Raw genomic sequence first — 19,318 nt, 5'->3', positions numbered from 1 at the left:
CTGCTCCCAGGAGGACAAGTTCCACCATAGGACACACCAGATGGCCTCCTTCTTTAGAGACCGCAATTTCCCTTCCCACGTGGTTAAAGATGCCCTCCAACGCATCTCGTCCACATCCCGCACCTCCGCCCTCAGACCCCACCCCTCCAACCGTAACAAGGACAGAACGCCCCTGGTGCTCACCTTCCACCCTACCAACCTTCGCATCAACCAAATCATCCGTCGGCATTTCCGCCACCTCCAAAAAGACCCCACCACCAGGGATATATTTCCCTCCCCACCCCTTTCCGCCTTCCGCAAAGACCGTTCCCTCCGTGACTACCTGGTCAGGTCCACACCCCCCTACGACCCACCCTCCCATTCTGGCACTTTCCCCTGCCACCGCAGGAACTGTAAAACCTGTGCCCACACCTCCTCCCTCACCTCTATCCAAGGCCCTAAAGGAGCCTTCCACATCCATCAAAGTTTCACCTGCACATCCACCAATATCATTTATTGTATCCGTTGCTCCCAATATGGTCTCCTCTACGTTGGGGAGACTGGGCGCCTCCTAGCAGAGCGCTTTAGGGAACATCTCCGAGACACCCGCACCAATCAACCAAACCGCCCCGTGGCCCAACATTTCAACTCCCCCTCCCACTCTGCCGAGGACATGGAGGTCCTGGGCCTCCTTCACCGCCGCTCCCTCACCACCAGACGACTGGAGGAAGAACGCCTCATCTTCCGCCTCGGAACACTTCAACCCCAGGGCATTAATGTGGACTTCAACAGCTTCCTCATTTCCCCTTTCCCCACCTCATCCTAGTTTCAAACTTGCAGCTCAGTTACTAACTCCTTGACTTGTCCGACCTGCCTATCTTCTTTTCCACCTATTCACTCCACCCTCTCCTCCTTGACCTATCACCTTCATCTCCTCCCCCACTCACCCATTGTACTCTGTGCTACTCTCTCCCCACCCCCACCCTCCTCTAGCTTATCTTTCCATGCTTCAGGCTCACTGCCTTTATTCCTGATGAAGGGCTTTTGCCCGAAACGTTGATTTCGCTGCTCGTTGGATGCTGCCTGAACTGCTGTGCTCTTCCAGCACCACTAATCCAGTATTTGATTTTCAGCATCTGCAGTCATTGTTTTTACCTTGTTGAACATATCCCTCCAAACCCTTCCTATTCATATACCCATCCAAATGCCTTTTAAATGTTGCAAGTGTACAAGCCTCCACCACTTCCTCTGGCAGCTCATTCCATACACGTAGCACCCTCTGCGTGACAAAGTTGCCCCTTAGATCTCTTTTATAGCTTTCTCCTCTCACCCTAAACCTATGTCCTCTAGTTCTGGACTCCCCACACCCCAGGGAAGAGACTTTGTCTATTTATCCTATCCATGCCCCTCATGATTTTATAAACCTCTATAAGGTCACCCATCAGCCTCCAATGCTCAAGGGAAAACAGATCCAGCCTATTCAACCTCTCCCTATAGCTCAAATTCTCCAATCCTGGCAACATCCTTGTAAATGTTTTCTGAACCTATTCAGGTTTCACAGCATCTTTCTGATAGGAAGCAGACCAGAATTGCACATAATATTCCAACAGTGGCCTAAACAATGTCCTGTTCAGCTGCAACATAACCTCCCAACCCCTGTACTCAATACACTGAACAATAAAGGAAAGCATACCAAACACTTTCTTCACTATCCTATCTACCTGTGACTCCACTTTCAAGCAGCTATGAACCTGCACTCCAAGGTCTCTTTGTTCAGCAACACTCCCTCGGACCTTACCATTAAATGTATAAGTCCTGCTAAGGTTTGCTTTCCCAAAATGCAGCACCTCACAATTTATCTGAATTAAACTCTGTCTGCCACTTCTTCAGCGCATTAGCCCATCTGATCAAGATCCTCTTGTAATCTGAGGTAACCGTCTTCGCTGTCCACGACACCTCCAATTTTGGTGTCATCTTCAAAGTTACTAACTGTACCTCTTATGCTTGCATCCAAATCATTTATGTAAATGACAAAAAGTAGAGGACCCAGCACCGATCCTTGTGGCACTCCACTGGTCACAGGCCACTAGTCTGAAAAACGACTCTCTACCACCACCCTTTGTCTTCAAACTTTGAGCCAGTTCTATATCCAAATGGCTAGTTCTCTCTGTATTCCATGAAATCTAACCTTGCTAAACAGTTTCCCATGGGGAACCTTGTCGAACACCTTTCTGAAGTCTATATAGATCATGTCTACCATTCTGCCCTCATCAATCCTCTTTGCTGCTTCTTCAAAAAACTCAATCAAGTTTTTGAGACACGATTTTCCATGCATAAAGCCATGTTGACTATTCCTAATCAGTCCTTGCCTTTCTAAATACATGTACATCCTGTCCCTCAGGATTCCCTCTAACAACTTGCCCGCCACTGATCTCAGGCTCACTGGTCTATAGTTCCCTGGCTTTTCCTTACCATCTTTCTTAAACAGTGGCACCACGTTAGCCAACCTCCAGTCTTCCAGCACCTCACCTGTCACTATAGATGATACAAATATCTCAGCAAGAGGCCCAGCAATCACTTTCCTAGCTTCCCACAGAGTTCTCGGGTACACCTGATGATGTCCTGGGGATTTATCCACTTTTAACCATTTCAAGACATCCAGCACTTCCTCTTCTGTATTCTGGACATTCTTCAAGACATCACCATCTATTTCTCGACATTCTCTCTCTTTCATGTCCTTTTCCACAGTAAATGCTGATGCGAAATTCTCATTTAGTATCTCCCCCATCTCCTGCAGCTCCACACAAAGGCCGCCTTGCTGATCTTGAGGGGCCCTATTCTCTCTCTAGTTACCTTTTTGTTCAGACAAGAGAAGGTTTATATCATCACAGAATCCCTACAGTGTGGAAACAAGCTTTTCGGCATGACAAGTCCACACTGACCCTCCAAAGAGTAACCTACCCAGACCCATTCCCCTACCCTATTGCCCTACATTTACGCCTGACTAATGCACCTACACATCCCTGAACACTATCGGCAATTTAGCATGGCTAATTCACCCAGTCTGTACATCTTTGGATTGTGGGAAAAGATTGGAGCGCCCGGAGGAAACCCACGCAGACACAGGGAGAATATGCAAACTCCACACAGATATTCGCCTGAGCTGGAATCAAACCGGGGTCACTGGTGCTGTGAGGCAACAGTGCAAACCAATGAGCCACCGTGCTGTACCATTCCAAATGAGTTCTGAAGAAGAGACATACCAGACTCGAAATGCTAACTCTGTTTCCGTCTCCACAGAGCTGCTGAGTTTTTCCAGCATTCTCTTTGTTTCTTTCAGATTTCCAGCATCCACAGTGTCTTGCTTTTATTCAAGGGACTTTGTATTACTATTGTACCACAGCCTCCCCATCTGTATGGGATAGACAGAATCATGTGTACAGAATAGAGAATAACCTTTCAATTAGTTAACAGTAAGATTTGAGCCTGATTTATCTGTTTGCGACACATTGATTTGTCCTTAATGTATTTGTAAAATCCCTTTGGATTCTCCTTAACTCTACTTAAGTTCCCTTGCGGTGTGAGTCAATATTGCATTTTCCTTCTGAGTTTTTGGCTTTTTGTCACTTATGAACAAAGATCATTTAGCTATCAAAAACTTCACAATATCCAGTGTTCAAGAAGTCTATTGTTTTCTGTTTTTCTTGTCAAAAAACACATCTTTTACTGGTGTAGACAGAAGATCAGAGAATTGGAAACTGGTGCAAATTAAAAACATTTCCTTCATGTAGAATGATACTGAAATATTTCTCAGAAATGGTAGTGTACTTTGAAAATGGAATGTTGAAGAAATTAGAATGAACACAGAAGAACTACTTCAATTTTTTGTTGCCAATCTTTCCGAAATGATGAACACCCTTGTGCATTTAGTCCTCAGTTTTAGTCACCCTGGAATCTTGAATCATTACATCATACAGATCTCTATATTCACAGCTTCAAATCATTAACCTGGTCATAAATGCTGTGTGTACTTAGATAGAATATCTTTAATTGCTTTTTTCACAATTTTTTCACAATCTGATTGGAAGAAAAATCTTCTTTAACATGGTCTGTCAAATAAATTGTTGACTTTTTTTTTCCAAAAATCAGATTTTCTTCCCTTCATTTTGATCTATCTCTCAGGATTCCATCCAAAAGCAAGTTAATTTTAATACTGGTCAGCAGCAGCAAAAAATGTTGCAGCCAGGATCATAGCCTTGATTATGATATGATGCAACCTACCAATGTTGTACAAGTTATATCTGCCTCAAAATTTGGATGCCTTTAATTGTCCATCAATTCTCTAGCCAAACACTTTTAATAGCATGTGATACCGAATGTAGCTGAGATGACTGCTTTCAAAGTCCGCTATTTAAATCTCTTTCCTAGCTCCCTAACAATCTGTGTTACAGACTTCATCTTCTCATCTAATAATGTTGGAACCAAGATGGAACATAACCTGTTCGTTTACCCTCCATGAGAATAATACCCTGAAGTCACTCTGTGTCATCCTTGCTCCTGACACCTTGAGAGAATATAGCATCCTAGCATGATGACAGGGACTTGGCACTTTCTGTATTTTATATTCTACTGACTAATTATCATCCTCATCAGTATCCAAACGCAAAACTGTTAGTAAGTAATGCTTGATCAGTCAAATAACCCTGCATTATGCAGGGTTTTGGTTTGCAATCAATAATTTGCTGATTTTTAGGTGGTTCAAATCATCCCCAGATCCCTGGTTCTGACACTGGACTTATTTAGGGAATGTGAAATAAAGAAGGTAGTGGACAGGTGTTTCAGGCAAAAGAATCTTGGTGTGTATTTAAAACAAAAAAAGTAAGTACAAGTAAATACAAGTTAAAATTCTAAACAGTGAAATTAACACTATCAATTATACAGAGGACAGTAATAAAAAACACAATTAAATAAAACACAGATTAAACAGTTTTAAAACTTAAACAGCAATTTTAATCACAGAAACTTTAACCAGGCTTCCGAACCTTGGAGTCCCTGCAGTGTCACTACCTGCCTGCTAGCTAGGTTAGAAATTTTGGTGTCTCAGAGTTTAAGCTCACCACTGGGGAAAAGTGCAATTTTGGAGTACAGGTGGTTGTTCCCATTTGCCGTACCCAGTGCTTCAATAAAGACTTCAGTCTGTGCAGGCCTTCAGTCTGGGTTAAGTCCACTGATGTGATGGTATGAGTATTGGATTTATTGGGTGAGTGCAAGTTTTTCCTTACGTTTGGTGGTTTTGTAGGCCTGGCTTTAACCTCAGGACTTGTCTAAGGCCTTGTGGTTTTTGTCAGGTCAATGGGTTTCTAGAGTGAACCCGTTTTACAGAGGCTGAGTCCCGTCACTCTTTATTCACTAGTGCACAGTACCACTGGCTGTGGTTAGCTTGGAGTCAATTTTCAACCCAGGAGACTCTAATCTAATGGATATATTGGTCAGCCAAGGCTTTTCTGATGGACCCAGGTTCACAACCCCAAACAAGAACTTCATAGTTAACAATGAGAAAGTGACTGTAGATGTTGGAGAAACAGACTTCCAAAGTGTGGTGCTGCAAAAAGTAAAGCAGAACAGCCAGAAACCAAGGAGCAAGAGAGTCGACATTTCAGGTATAAGCCCTTCATCAGGAATGTGGATGGGGAAGGGGGCTGAGAGATAAATGTGGTTGAGGCTTGGGCTGGGGGAAGGTAAGTCGGTTATGATAGGCTGAGGTCTGGGGAGATATGGAAACTGGTGAAGTCAATGTTGATGCTATGTGGTTGTAGGGTCCGCAGGTGGTATTTGAGGTGTTCTTCCTCCAGTTGGTGGATGGTTTTGATTTGATGATGTAGGAGGGCCAGGATTTGCATGTCCATGGGGGAGTGTGAGGGGGAGTTCAAATGGTTGGTTATAGGGCGGTGGGGATGTTTGGTGCATGTGGGCCAGAGTTATTCCCTGAAACATTCTGCAAATTGGCACTCAGTCTCCCCGATGTAGACAAAACCATATTGAGAGCAAGTGATGCAGTAAACGAAGTGGGTGGATGTGCAGGAAAATCTCTGCCAGAGTTGATATGATCCTTTAGGGCCTTGGAAGGAAGTGAGGGGGGAGGTGTTTGTGCAAATTTTGTACCTTATGCGGTGGAAGGGGAAGGTGTCGGGTGTAGAGAGTGGGGAGCATGCACCTAACAAAGTCAATCTGATTCCAATGACTACATGGAGGTTGTCAGTTCTTAGGTCTTCTGGTCATGGTCAGTTGCCATTGGTTTCCCTGACTCAGAACAGGTCTGTGTCATTGGGTTTCAAAATTGCTGTGGCGATCACCTTCCAGGGATTGTTCTTGGAAATAGCCAATGGAATTAGGTGTTGGGGGAGTAGCTCTTGGGATCCCTCATCTGGAGATAGCTGTGGGGATATCTCCTTCAGATGAGTTCAGGGCCTGCAATTATACTAATGCGGGCCTCTTATCTTCATGCTAAATCTGTGCTTGCCATTGTGTTACTGGTTCTTTCTTTAAAGTCAATGGGGTGCAAATAGTTAAGAATGTATTTGAATGTACTTTGTTGAAGTTGAATGTCTGCTAAATGTCTAGGCTGCATACTGTCTATGTTGGCTAGTAAGAGGTGCGAAAGTTAGTTTCAGTCTAGAGTGTAAGGTTTGGTTGATAGTTCTCTTGGAATAGAGGTGTAAATCGGACTTCTGGGTGATGCAATGGCTCCAGGCCGCCATCTCTGTGTCTGTGTATTTTTCCCAAGCTCAGTCAAGCTGCCTCCTTCCAGCTTCACTCATTATCCTAGTGGTATTGCATGGAAGTTGCAGTGAGACCCATGTATTGAGATTACAACATATAAAGAGAAAGCCAACTCTACTAGAGTTACAGCAACCAACTAAAACCAGCTAATTAATTAATTTATTATGACTGCTCTCCAGTGAAGTTAATATCTGTCTATAAATTTGGCACAAACTTCAATTTTACTTTAATAGTAAATTTCACTTCAATGGTACATGCAGACAGGACTAGATTTGCAACAAGAGAAAGAGCCACATAATTTCTTCCTTCAGCAAATTCTGAGTTTCTCATATAGAACAAGCTACACTTTCTCCAACAGGAGTTCCAAAGTTTTTCCAAAGTAACTCCCATTCTTTCACTGTGGCACTGCTGTGTTTCATTGGTATGATAGACGGGAATATGCTGGATCACCATGATATGTTTCTTCTAATGTTTCTCAGTTTTTATTTCTTTTCTTATTTGAATGATTGCTTTTGTGCACATTTTGAAATTGAATGAGAAGTCTACTAAATGAATATAAATCCACTGAAAAATGATCATTGTTCTTGGACAAAGGAAAAAGGAGACCACGGTTAGTTGGTGGTAATGATACCTGCTCAGGAAGAGTGGAAATAATGTTTGATAACACCTGGAACACAGTATGTGATACCCATTGGGATTTACAAGATGCAGCTGTGGTCTGCAATCAACTCAATTGTGGAGGTGCAATCTCAACTCCAAAAGGTGCATACTTTGGAGAGGGAAATGGGCCAATATGGAATTATATCCACGTTTGCACTGGCAATGAAATCCGTCTAAATGACTGCCCAATTGCATCCAGGGGCCACCATGACTGCACACACAGAAATGACGCTAGTGTCATCTGTTCAGGTAGGCATGAGCTCAATGTGAAATATCAATTACTCTGATAATTATATTGTTACTATTTGTGAGTGGAAATGTGCAATAGCATATTCTGCTTAACCTGTGATATATCGGTGACCAAGGTGTCAGAGTAACTAATTTTTCTTCAATTTATCTTTGTTATCAGAGGAAATTGAAATGAATCTGTTGAGTATTTGATGTAAGGGGCCCAACTATGAATCTATGTCAGCTGGGTACACTGGATATAACACTGACTAGAGATCAATTAATTTTCAAAGCAATATGCTAGGTTGATGTGAGCTCGCCACCATGAAGCAGATGTCACAAGTGGGTGTGTATGACCCGTAACCCATATTAACACACATATCGTGAGCCCAAGTATTTTTTTTATTTGTCATTCTGAATTGAATATTCAGAGTTTAGACTGCCAGCACACCTGGAAAATAGAATACCATTTGAGTATCACTTGTTGACAGCATATGGTTGGTGCATCCAAGTATTAAATTAGGAAGAGACCATGCAGTGACAAATGATTTTTCTTTCCTTGCAATTAAATAATGATTTTATGTGAATTTTGATATTGTGAAAGGAACCGATAACATTGAGAAAGTTTTTATTTCGATACTGGTGCCAGAATCAAGGAAAAAGGGGCATTAAATTAATTTCACTGCCAGGCCATTCATGATAAAACGTAAGAATTATTTTCTTTATGGTATTGAAGGAATTTGGATGTTCCCCACTCTTCTGTCCATGATCAAAGTAGTAATGGATGCCAGCTAACATAATAATTTTATGTGTGAGGCCAACCATTATTGGCTATCCAGGGATAAGAGGGTACATGGAAACAAGACTCGTAGTTTTAAGTCAAACACAAAGCTACCATGAATAATTAAATGATAGAAAGTTATTTAGAGAATGAATGCAATACTTTTTAGGTACTTTGTGCTGACTTAAATTTGTTTGTTTAATCGGTCAACACCTTATTAATACAGGACCCTTTTAATATGGTATGGAAAGTACACATGACATGACTTTACTTTCCATAAATGTTCTGAGAAAATTATTCTTCTAGTGAATTATTATTATTGACTCAGTTAACAGTCTACTAAATTTCAGTCTAGGAGAGTATTAAAAACATTCTGTGTTGATTTCTTCAATGTGTGTAGTGAACTTTCTGTCACTGCCATCTTGAGAGAGGATGCTTGGCCAGTTGTGAAGATCTAGCCATGCAGCAGGTAATAAGGGAACAAATACAAGAGAAGCACATTACCTAAACATGTCTACTCAACTCAGATGCACCTATCAATGGCAATATTGGTCCCTGTAACTACAATGGACTTCTTATTGTGGAAAATGCCATCTTTGCAGAGAGGGTGCCCTTAACAATAGTTTGTCACTAATACAGCACTCAATTGGTTTGTTCCAGGGCAAATCAAATAGCCCAAAACTGGATATCCATAAGGAGAAAGTGAAGACTGCAGATGGTGGAGATCAGAGTGGAAGAGTGTGAAGAGTGTGGTATTAGAAAAGCACAGTCGGTCAGGCAGCATCCGAGAAGCAGAAGAGTTGATGTTCTGGGCATAAACCCATCATCAGGAATGAGGCTTGTGGGCCAAGGGGGCTGAGAGATAAATGGGCCATTTATCTCTCAGCCTGACCGGCTGTGCTCTCCAGCACCACACTCTTTGGCTGGACATCCATAATAAGCAGCAATATTTCATTTCACCACAAACAGTAAACGTCTGGCATGCCATACCTTTCATTGTACCATTACCTTCAAGGCAGATGGCCTCCACCCTCTTAATGAGGACTGCAGAAGGATAAACAATAAATGATACACCTAAAGATGAGGGTGCAACCTTGAGAAGCTTCAGCATAAGGCTACGTGCCATACTAAACCACAGAATCATAAACACAAAGTGAAGCTAAACAATTGATCAGATTAACCCCTGTAGCCTTGTCAGTTCCTGTCAGGAATTCTGGAAAATTAACCAAAAAGCTATTTGAAGATATTACAAAAACATTCCAATTGGCAATGATTGATGTGCTCAACTATAAAGGAAAAGGCTAACACATAACATGAGAAGTGCTCTGTAGATCACCCATTTTGGCCACTTTGGTGGTGACTCTGTGAAACCCATTGCTGCAGAGGGCTGTGGAAGTGAAGTCCTTGAGTGCATTTAAGAAAGGGATAGATAGGTTCTCGATTAGTAAGTGAATCAAGAGTTACCTGGAGAAGGCAGGAGAGACTGGTTGAGAAACAGACCAGCCATGATCCCATGACAGCTCAGACTCAATGAGCCAAATGGCCTATTCCTTCTCATATACTACATGGTCATACCAGACGAACCTCTCTTATTGGACATCCTCAGTCATGATATGCAACTAATAATACGCTATATCAGATCGATATGGAACAGATACGTTATTCCAAAGATTCACTGCAACAATTCATCAAAGCTCCATCAACAACTTCCCAAGTCCGAGACATCTGTCATTTATGGAATTAAAGGCAACAGCCGCAGGAAAACACCAGCACCAGCAAATTGCCTTTCAACTCACACACCACACTTACTTGGTAAAATACCAACGTTGTAGTACCGTCGTACTCCTTCAGATCCAGGAACTCACTCCCTTAAAGAGCTATGTCTTTACCTGCAGAATAGGATTGCAAGATTAATGGAAGTCACAAACCGTCACTAGGCCTCTCCAGTGGTAGCTCCATCCTTGAAAATAATAATAATAAAAATAAATTGACAACATGCATTCTTTTATCTTCCCCGCTCGGAAAGACCCTGTCCGTCTGAGCACAGCAGCTCTGACCGAGTCTTTTGAAACATTAATCTTCCTGACGATCTCTACATTTCAATTATTGACTCCTTTCTATTCCTGCTTTCTATTCTCTGTTCATTAATTGGGGAATAGATAAATTGTGCAATAAGATTAATGGTCATAGCTTGTGTTCAGTTGCTGTCTTTTTGAAACATTGCATGAACGTTGATTATAAAATTGCGTTCTTACAGCTGAAGATTGGCAGTTACGATTGGTGAACGGAGAGAGCATTTGCGAAGGCCGTGTGGAGGTTTATTATGACGGTGTTTGGGGGAGAGTGACTGACACTCAGTGGAATTTCAATGAAGCAGAAGTGGTGTGCAGACAGCTGAAGTGTGGCTCTGCAATAAGCATTTACAACCACTTGAAGTTTGGGAAAGGCACCGGACCAACCTGGATCAGTAATGTCAGGTGCAACGGGAGTGAACCCTTCCTTTGGAATTGCACTTTTACAAAAACGGAGCAGTCATCAATTGGAGATGACGTGGGAGTGGTGTGCTCTGGTATGACCTTCTTTATATCCTCAGATCTAACCATTGTTCTGCTGCCCGCAGAGTCGATAATAACAGTAATGCAATATTCAGGAGAATCTTATGTTCTAACAGGGTGTCTACAACCACGTGGAACGGGTAGGTCTGTCCACTGTTTCGTGAAATGGGAAAGTAGGTGTGCATATGAGATAGAAGGAGCTCGAAAAAAGTAGGGTGATTGGTATCGATGATGAAGCTTGAATAGCATAGCACTATTAGTACGAATCGTTTTTTTTTGAGCCGTAACTATCCTTAGATAGTTATGACGTGTGCAAGGAAAGATTGACAGCTTTTCTTCATGGATGTTTACTTTCCATTAGTCTCATTTTGATGATAACTGCGCCCGAATATTTCACCCTGCTAATCAACAGGACCATTATCTTTGAGTCACATAAAAAAAATGCTGACCTGAAGTATGACACCGATGTAAAGAAACTGGATTTTAAACTCAGGCTTAATTTCTCAAGCAGATTCAGATGGAGCTGAGCTCTGTAAATTAAAATAATAAAATTAGTCATTTTACTTTTCTTTTTCATACCCATGATTATTTGTAGCATTGTAGTATCTGTGTTGTGAGGAGTTGCAGTTGATAATTCTCAACAATTCTTTTTCATTCCTGTCATTCAGATCAAATTCAGTTAAGACTGGTGGATGGTGGAAGTGACTGTGCTGGAAGGGTGGAACTTTACTACAATGGAAGCTGGGGAACTGCATGCGATGATTCCTGGGATTTAGCAGATGCCCAGGTTGTTTGTAACCAGCTGAAGTGTGGACAGGCTTTAAATGCAACAGTTTCCGGTTGGTTTGGTCCAGGAGTGGGGCCTATTTGGTTAGACTGTGGAGTGAATGATTCTGTTCTATGGGAATGTCTGATGGAGTCATGGAGTGATAGTGACTGCAATCATAAAGAAGATGCTGGTGTTATCTGCTCAGGTAATATGTCCTTTCAAATATTTACCATTTCCAGTCCTGTCAAATGGAACTCTTCAAAAAAACTGGGCTCAGATTGATATTCACATTTATTCCTGGTAATCAATGAATAATTCAATGTGTGGCCTAATGCATTAATTAAGGAAAAGGCCATTGGTTCACTTGTAGAGTCATAGAGATGTACAGTATGGAAATGTGAGAAACAAATCTCACACACCTCAATAATTGCAGTCTGAGACAAAATCTGAATCAGCAGTGTCCTTTATTTTACACTTGCAAGTGGGTGAGATGTCCAGTGCCTATAAGGTAGAGGACATACACACACCAAGTTCAATTCATACATAATATTTATATGATTTGATGTCTTTTGTTTTACATTGCTCCTCCCCGCTTACATCTTCCACTTCCCTAAGACCGGCCCCCATTACCCCTGTTTATCTCTTGCCTTATCCGGCCTTGTCTGTGACAAAATGCTTATTCCTGGCCTCACAAGGCTGTTTGACCTCATCCTGCTGTAGGTCATTGTTAGGCATATTCTTTCTTCATCATTATCTACCCCCTTCATCTGTGCCTTTCCCGAGGCCGTTCTGATCCCTATGACCCTTTTAATTGGGGTTTGTTCCTCTGTCTCTGTAAAAGTGGGAAACAGATGTTTATACCTACTGTTTGTACAGGTGTATCTAGCTTAACTTCATCCCCTCACAACATCTTATCTACTTGCCCATAATGTCTACCATTGTTTTGAAGTCACATTTCATTCTGACATACAGTTTTAGCTAATACAAAAACAATTATATATTTCCTCCACATCGTTTCCATTCTTGTTGACTCAGCTCGTGGCTAAAACAATTACACACTGGTGTGAGTCCATTTTACTTTGTAAAATGGAATTGCAGAATTGCAGAAGTAACATTAATTTACCTATATCCCACAGAAACATACCCTTCAGCCCAACTTGCCCATGCAGACCAGATATACCAACCCAACCTACTCCCACCTGCCAGTACCTGGCCCATATCCCTCCAAACCCTTCCCATTCATATACCCATCCAGATGTCTTTTAAATGTTGCAATTGTATTAGACTCCACCACTTCTTCTGGCAGCTCATTCCATACACGTACTACCCTTTCCATGAAAAAGTTGTCCCTTAGGTCTCTTTTATATCTTTCCCCTCTCAACCTATGCCTTCTAGTTCTGGACTCCCCTCACACCACCCCAGGGAAGAGACTTTGTCTATTTATCCTATCCATGACTCTTATGATTTTATACACCTCTATAAGGTCATCCCTCAGCCTCTGACGCTCCAGGGAAAACAGCCCTAGCCTATTCAGCCTGTCCCTATAGCTGAAATCTTCCAAACCTGGCAACATCCTTGTAATTTTTTTCTGAACTCTTTCAAGTTTCACAACATCTTTCTAATAGGAAGGAGACCAGAATTGCACACAATATTCCAACAGTGGCCTAACCAATGTCCTGTACAGCTACAACATGACCTCCCAACTCTTGTACTCAATACTCTGACCAATAAAGGAAAGCATACCAAACGCCTTCTTCACTATCCTATTTACCTGCAACTCCACTTTCAAGGAGCTGTGAACATGCACTCCAAGGATTCTTTGTTCAGCAACATTCCTGAGGTCCTTACCATAAGTGTGTAAGTCATGCTAAGGTTTGCTTTCCCAAAATGCAGCATCTTACATTTATCGAAGTTAAATCCCATCTTGGACCTCTTAGCCCATTGGCCCATCTGATCAAGGTCCCGTTGTAATCTGAGGTGACCTTCTTCATTCTCAATTACATCTCCAATTTTGGTGTCATCTGCAAACTTACCAACCACACCTCTTATTCTCATATCCTGATCATTTATAAAAATGAAAAGTAGTGGACCTCACATAAAGATAACATATGGGAAATTTCAGACAGTGGAACATCTTCTAAGTTTTATATTTTTAAGTTAATTGTCCTGGGATGGAGCAAACTGCTATCTTTGAATTCATTTTAAAAGTAGTCATTGTTTTTCAACAGATGTTTAGATTGCACAATTGATTTGAACAGTTCAGTCAACTGAACAGAAGGTTAAAGTTTGATACTGAACATTCTGTCCTCAGCAAAAGTCTTAGTTTAGTTCATGTGCACTCCACCTCAATGAATTGTGGGCTAGACGTGATGTTGTGGCCCAATCACCACCCTCATCTGCTTTGACAAGCTCATCCTCACTTTGAACAACTTCTCCCCGAAGTCCTCTCACTTTCTTCAAAACAATGATGTGGCTATGATTACCAGCATAGGTACCAGCATAGACTTGGCTCTTGGTGGGACACATGGAACATCTCTGTTCAAATATTACTTAAACCTTTCACAACTCTATTTTTTGAAAAAAATGTTGACATCATTGTGCTGCTTCCCTCTCTCATTCTGAACTGGAAAAAAATATCAATTTCGCTTCCAATTTCCACTGTGCTGTTCCCTTCATCTGGTTCTGCTCCAAAACTTCCCTTTGCTTCCTTGACCACTCCCCTTCCATTTTGGGGTGGGGGGGAGGTGCTACTAATATTCATTACAAACTAACCAGCTCCTACGATTAGTTGGACTAAATATCCTCACATCCTACTTTCTGTAAGGATGCCATCCTATTCTCCCGTTTTCTCTATCTGTGTTGAATCTGTTGTGATGATGTTACCTTCCACTTGGGGGCCTCAGAAATGCCCACTTTTTTCCTCAACCAAGGATTCTCTGCAACTGTAGCCTCAGGGTCTTTAGCCATGCCCTGTCCATCTCCAGCATTTCTGCCCTCACCCATTCTCCTCCCTCCCACAAATATGACAGGTTCCCCAGTCCTCACTTACCATCCCACCATCCTCCACTTTCAAAGGATTGTTAGCTGTCATTTCTAACACCTCTAATAGGATGTCACAAAAAGTCATACTTTCACCTCCTCTTCTATCTCAGCTTTCCAAAGCTACCTTTGCCTCTGGGACACTCTGGTCCACTCCTCCTTCATTCCCAACATGTCCTTACATTCCCGTGTTACCTTCCTGTGCAATCACAGATGGTGTAACACCTGCTTACCTCCTCCTTCCTCCTCATCCAAGACCATAGGACATCCTTCCAGGTTAAGCAGCAATTTGTTTTTACTTTATTCAATCTAATCAACTGCAGCCACTGTGTGGTCTCCTCTACATTGGCAACATGAAATGCAAATTGGGTGACCATTTCACAGAACACCAACATTCTGTTCATTTAAATGACCCAGAGCATCCAACTGCATGCCATTTCAGCACATCACCATGGTCCCATTTCTGATACAGGCCTGCAGCAGTGTTCCAGTGAGTCTCAGAGTAAACATCTCATGTTCCATTTTGAGATCCTGCAGTCTCTGGCACTTGGTATCAAATTAAATAACTTTACAGCCTGATTTCATTGTTTGATATTTCTTTCCCATTCCCATAATCAGTCGTGTCATAACATGGATTGCTTTTAGCACAGCCAACCCATTTTCACCCACTCTTGCACCTATTATCACACTGCAAGGTTTTGCTTTCAGCACAGACTTTCCATTCTTTGGCTCTCCAGATCAATTAAGCAGTTTATCTTCTCCCCTGGCCTAAGCATAATCTCCAAGTTGACCAAACTCTTTCACATCTCTCTCTCTGGGCTCCATCTCCGTCTCCATCTATTCACTCATTTCTCCCTTCTCCCATCCCCAATCTGTTCTTCATCATAAAAATTCAGTTTTTCCAAGCTGCGATCAGTTCTGATAAAGTCACTGGACTTGAAACAGAAACTCTGGTTTCTTTCAGCAAATGCTGCCAGACCTGCAGAGTTTTTCCAGCAATATCTGTCTTTGTTTCAGATTAAAGCTCACTGTTTGTTCTACAGACCACAGAGCTGTTCGGCTGCAGGATGGAGCAAACCCATGTCAGGGCAGAGTTGAAGTTTTCTACAATGGGACCTGGGGGACTGTTTGTGCTGATTCTTTTGATATGAAGGATGCGGAAGTTGTTTGTAAACAGCTCAGCTGTGGATCTGCCCAATCTGTGGATAGTGATGTTACATTTGGAAGCGGTTCTGGACCGATCTGGCTCGATGATGTGAACTGTCGCTTGCATGATATTTTCTTGTGGCAATGTCCATCTTCACCATGGGGTAAACATAATTGTGACCACCAGGAAGATGTTGGAGTTATCTGTTCAGGTAAGAAGTGCAAATGGAAAAGTTTTGTCGTGAAATATTTCACCAATGTTTTAATATTTCTGTCATTCTCAAATTTGTTATTCACGCTTTCATTGTCAGTGTCCAGATAATATCTTTGCTCTCTCACCTCTATGGTCTCCTGGTCAAGCAGCATTTTGTTTTGAAATTTTCATCCGAGTTCATAATTGCTTCCACTACTTGACAACACCCTATTACTTTAAACTGCTGCAGCCGTATAATTCTCCTACATATCTGCCATCCAGTAAGCCTGGTCTCTTGGGCATTTCCAATTACAATTGCTGCATAGAGATGTCTTCAATTGCTTAGGTTCTCAGCTTCATAATTCTTCCACTTCACCTCCCTGCTTCTATCCATCTCTTTTCTCCCTTGCAATACCTCTTAAAATATGACCCCAATTGACCATGACTTTTATCTTCTGACCCAATATCTACTCTTTACCTCCGTGTTATATTTTGTTTTATTTATTGTGGTCCCATGAAGTGGCTTGGGACATCTAGTGTGCTGTATGAACACAAGTTGTTGCTGTAGTAACTAAATGTTTCTTTTTTAGAACGAAATCCAAGGAAAATACGCAATGTGGGAGACATGAAGAACAGTAAAACTCAACCAGCTTCAGAAAAGTTTGGTAATTATTGATATGGATATGAACAAATGTCATGCAGTCGGATTCCTTTTTTGTTTCTTTGTGAAATTTCTGATATCAATACTAAAGTGGTTCTTTACAATCTGTCCATCATTTCAACTTTTACAATTATTTTGCATCATTAATACCAATTATTTCATGTCAAAAAGTGTGCCACTGGAAAAGCACAGTAGGTCAGGCAGCATCCGAGGAGCAAGAAAGTTGATGTTTCGGGCATAAGACCTTCATCAGGAATGTTATGAAGGGCTTGTACTCAAAATGTTGAACTCCTGCTCCTCGGATGCTGCCTGTCCTGCTGTTCTATCCAGTCCCACACTTTTTGACTCTGATCTTCAATCCTCACTTTCTCCGACCAATTATTTAATGTAGAGCAGCGAGTGCAAATGCCTGAGTTAAGTATAGTGCACAATTGTCTTCAATTGCCAGCTGGTATCACACCCATCAGGATTGGTTATACTAGTGGTAGTAACAGGAACATAGCATCAAACGCTTGATAATTTGGTATCACTCATTTATGGAAATGGTTGAAAGATTAATCCGGGGACAAAATATTGGGAAAAATAGTCTGAACAAAGCAACACAGCATCAGCTGTCAGACTGCATTTATTCAGTATTTCACACTGGAATGAACATATTGCCTCTGTTCGGGACCGTTGAAATCTGGCAAAGTTCAACATCACTGTCAAGTTTTCAATTACACTCCATTTCCATGTTTTAAATGATCTCTCTTTAAACATGAGTAAACAGTTATCTTCTGCAGTACAAATTGGTCAACTTATTTATTTTTTGGATTGCAGCAAATTATCCCAGAGCTGTCACTGACTAATCCAGCATTTATTGTTTGTCTATTTCTTGATGAGAGTGGGGTAATGATCTGTCTTCATGAACTACAACAGTCCTTGGGATGCAGGAACATAGTGTTGCTATCTAGGGGAAGTAGGAGATTTTTGACTGAGTGACCAAAAAGGAAAGATGATAGCAGATGAATTTGAAGATGGTATGTAACTTGGAGTGGCATTTTAGCTGCTGGTACACTGTACATATGACCTTGTGACCTTGTCTACATATGTGTCAGAGGTCATGTGTTTTGAAAGTGCTGTTGAAGGAGTTCTGATAAGTCAATGCAATGTACTTTGTAGATGGTACACCCTGTGTCATTTTTTTTCTTAATCCTGGAACAAAGCAAACAAAGCAATTATATTCAAATGCAAGTTAAAACACTTCAAATTCTCACACATAACTTTTGTTTCTGCAGAATTGCAGCTGGCTGCAGGATTTAATAATTGTTCTGGAAGAGTTGAAATATTCATCAATGGTACATGGGGAACAGTTTGTGATGATTCCTGGGATAGGAAGGATGCTGCTGTGGTCTGTCGGCATTTAAACTGTGGTCATCCAGTCTCACCTCTGGAAGAGGTGCTGTTTGAAAGAGGAAATGGCACAATATGGATTGATGAAATTAAATGCAAGGGGAGTGAATTATTCCTGTGGGACTGCCAATTGTCAGTAATGGCCAATCATGACTGTGAACATAAAGAAGATGTCAATTTGATATGCTCTGGTATGCCATTTTAAATTTAATCTTGATTTTACTGCACTGATCTTTACATTCAATACACTCTTTGCTCTTATTTGTGCTATCTGTGTCCTAAACTTATATTATGACCTCTAGAATTCTCCAATTCTTAGATTTTGTGTATTACCAATAGTAATCATTTTATCATAATTCCTTCATTTAGAAGATACTCTAATCTATAAATGAAATCTACAAATCAAATGTCCAAGGTGTATGACTGAATCCAGACCCATAAGAGTTCTATTTGCCACTATTCAATTAATTTACCATTTTGAGGTTTCTCTGTCTTCTGCAACATTTTGATTAGATTCCCTACAGTATGGAAACAGGCCCTTTGGCACAGCAAGTCCACACCGACCCTCCAAAGAGCAATCTACCCAGACTTATTTCCCTCTGATTAATGCATGTAATGCTATGGACAATTTAGCATGGCCAATTCACCTGACCCGCACATCTTTGGACTGTAGGAGGAAACCAGAGCTCCTGGAGGAAACCTACACAGACACTGTGAGAACGTGCAAACTCCTCACAAATAGTCGCCCAAGTCTGGAATCAAACGTGGGTCCCTGTTACTGTGAGGTAGCAATGCGAACTGCTGCCTCACGGTGCCAGGGCCTGAGTTATTGTGTGGAGTTTGCACATTCTCCCCGTGTCTGCGTGGGTTTCCTCCTGGTGCTCCAGTTTCCTCCCACAGTCCAAAGATGTGCAGGTCAGGTGAATTGACCATGCTAAATTGCACATAGCGTTAGGTGCATTAGTCAGGGAGAAACACAGGGTAGGGGAATGGGTGGGGTAGGTTACTCTTCGGAGGGTTCAATCTGGACTTGTGGGGCTGAAAGGCCTGTTTCCATACTGTAGGGAATCTAATCTAGTCTAATCTCACTGAGTAACTGTGCCGCCCCATTTACTTTGTCAGCTCTCTAGAAGTC

At 41.7% G+C, this 19,318-nt stretch overlaps 1 protein-coding gene across 1 annotated transcript in view; it reads left to right on the top strand.

The window, feature by feature from the left end:
* The window catches only part of LOC140478634 (scavenger receptor cysteine-rich domain-containing protein DMBT1-like), a 151,795-nt gene that overhangs the window by 6,542 nt on the left and 125,935 nt on the right, over positions 1-19,318 (top strand). The window contains exons 2-5 of the mRNA XM_072571852.1: positions 10,686-10,997; positions 11,652-11,822; positions 15,835-16,149; positions 16,721-16,795. Of these exons, the coding sequence (XP_072427953.1) occupies positions 10,686-10,997; positions 11,652-11,822; positions 15,835-16,149; positions 16,721-16,795 (873 nt within the window). The remainder of the gene's footprint in view (positions 1-10,685; positions 10,998-11,651; positions 11,823-15,834; positions 16,150-16,720; positions 16,796-19,318) is intronic.

Source organism: Chiloscyllium punctatum, chromosome 6 (genome assembly GCF_047496795.1).
Source record: "Chiloscyllium punctatum isolate Juve2018m chromosome 6, sChiPun1.3, whole genome shotgun sequence".
Lineage (NCBI taxonomy): Eukaryota > Metazoa > Chordata > Chondrichthyes > Orectolobiformes > Hemiscylliidae > Chiloscyllium > Chiloscyllium punctatum.
The sequence above is the reverse complement of the archived record's forward strand: the minus strand, read 5'-3'. Positions and strand labels throughout refer to the sequence as shown.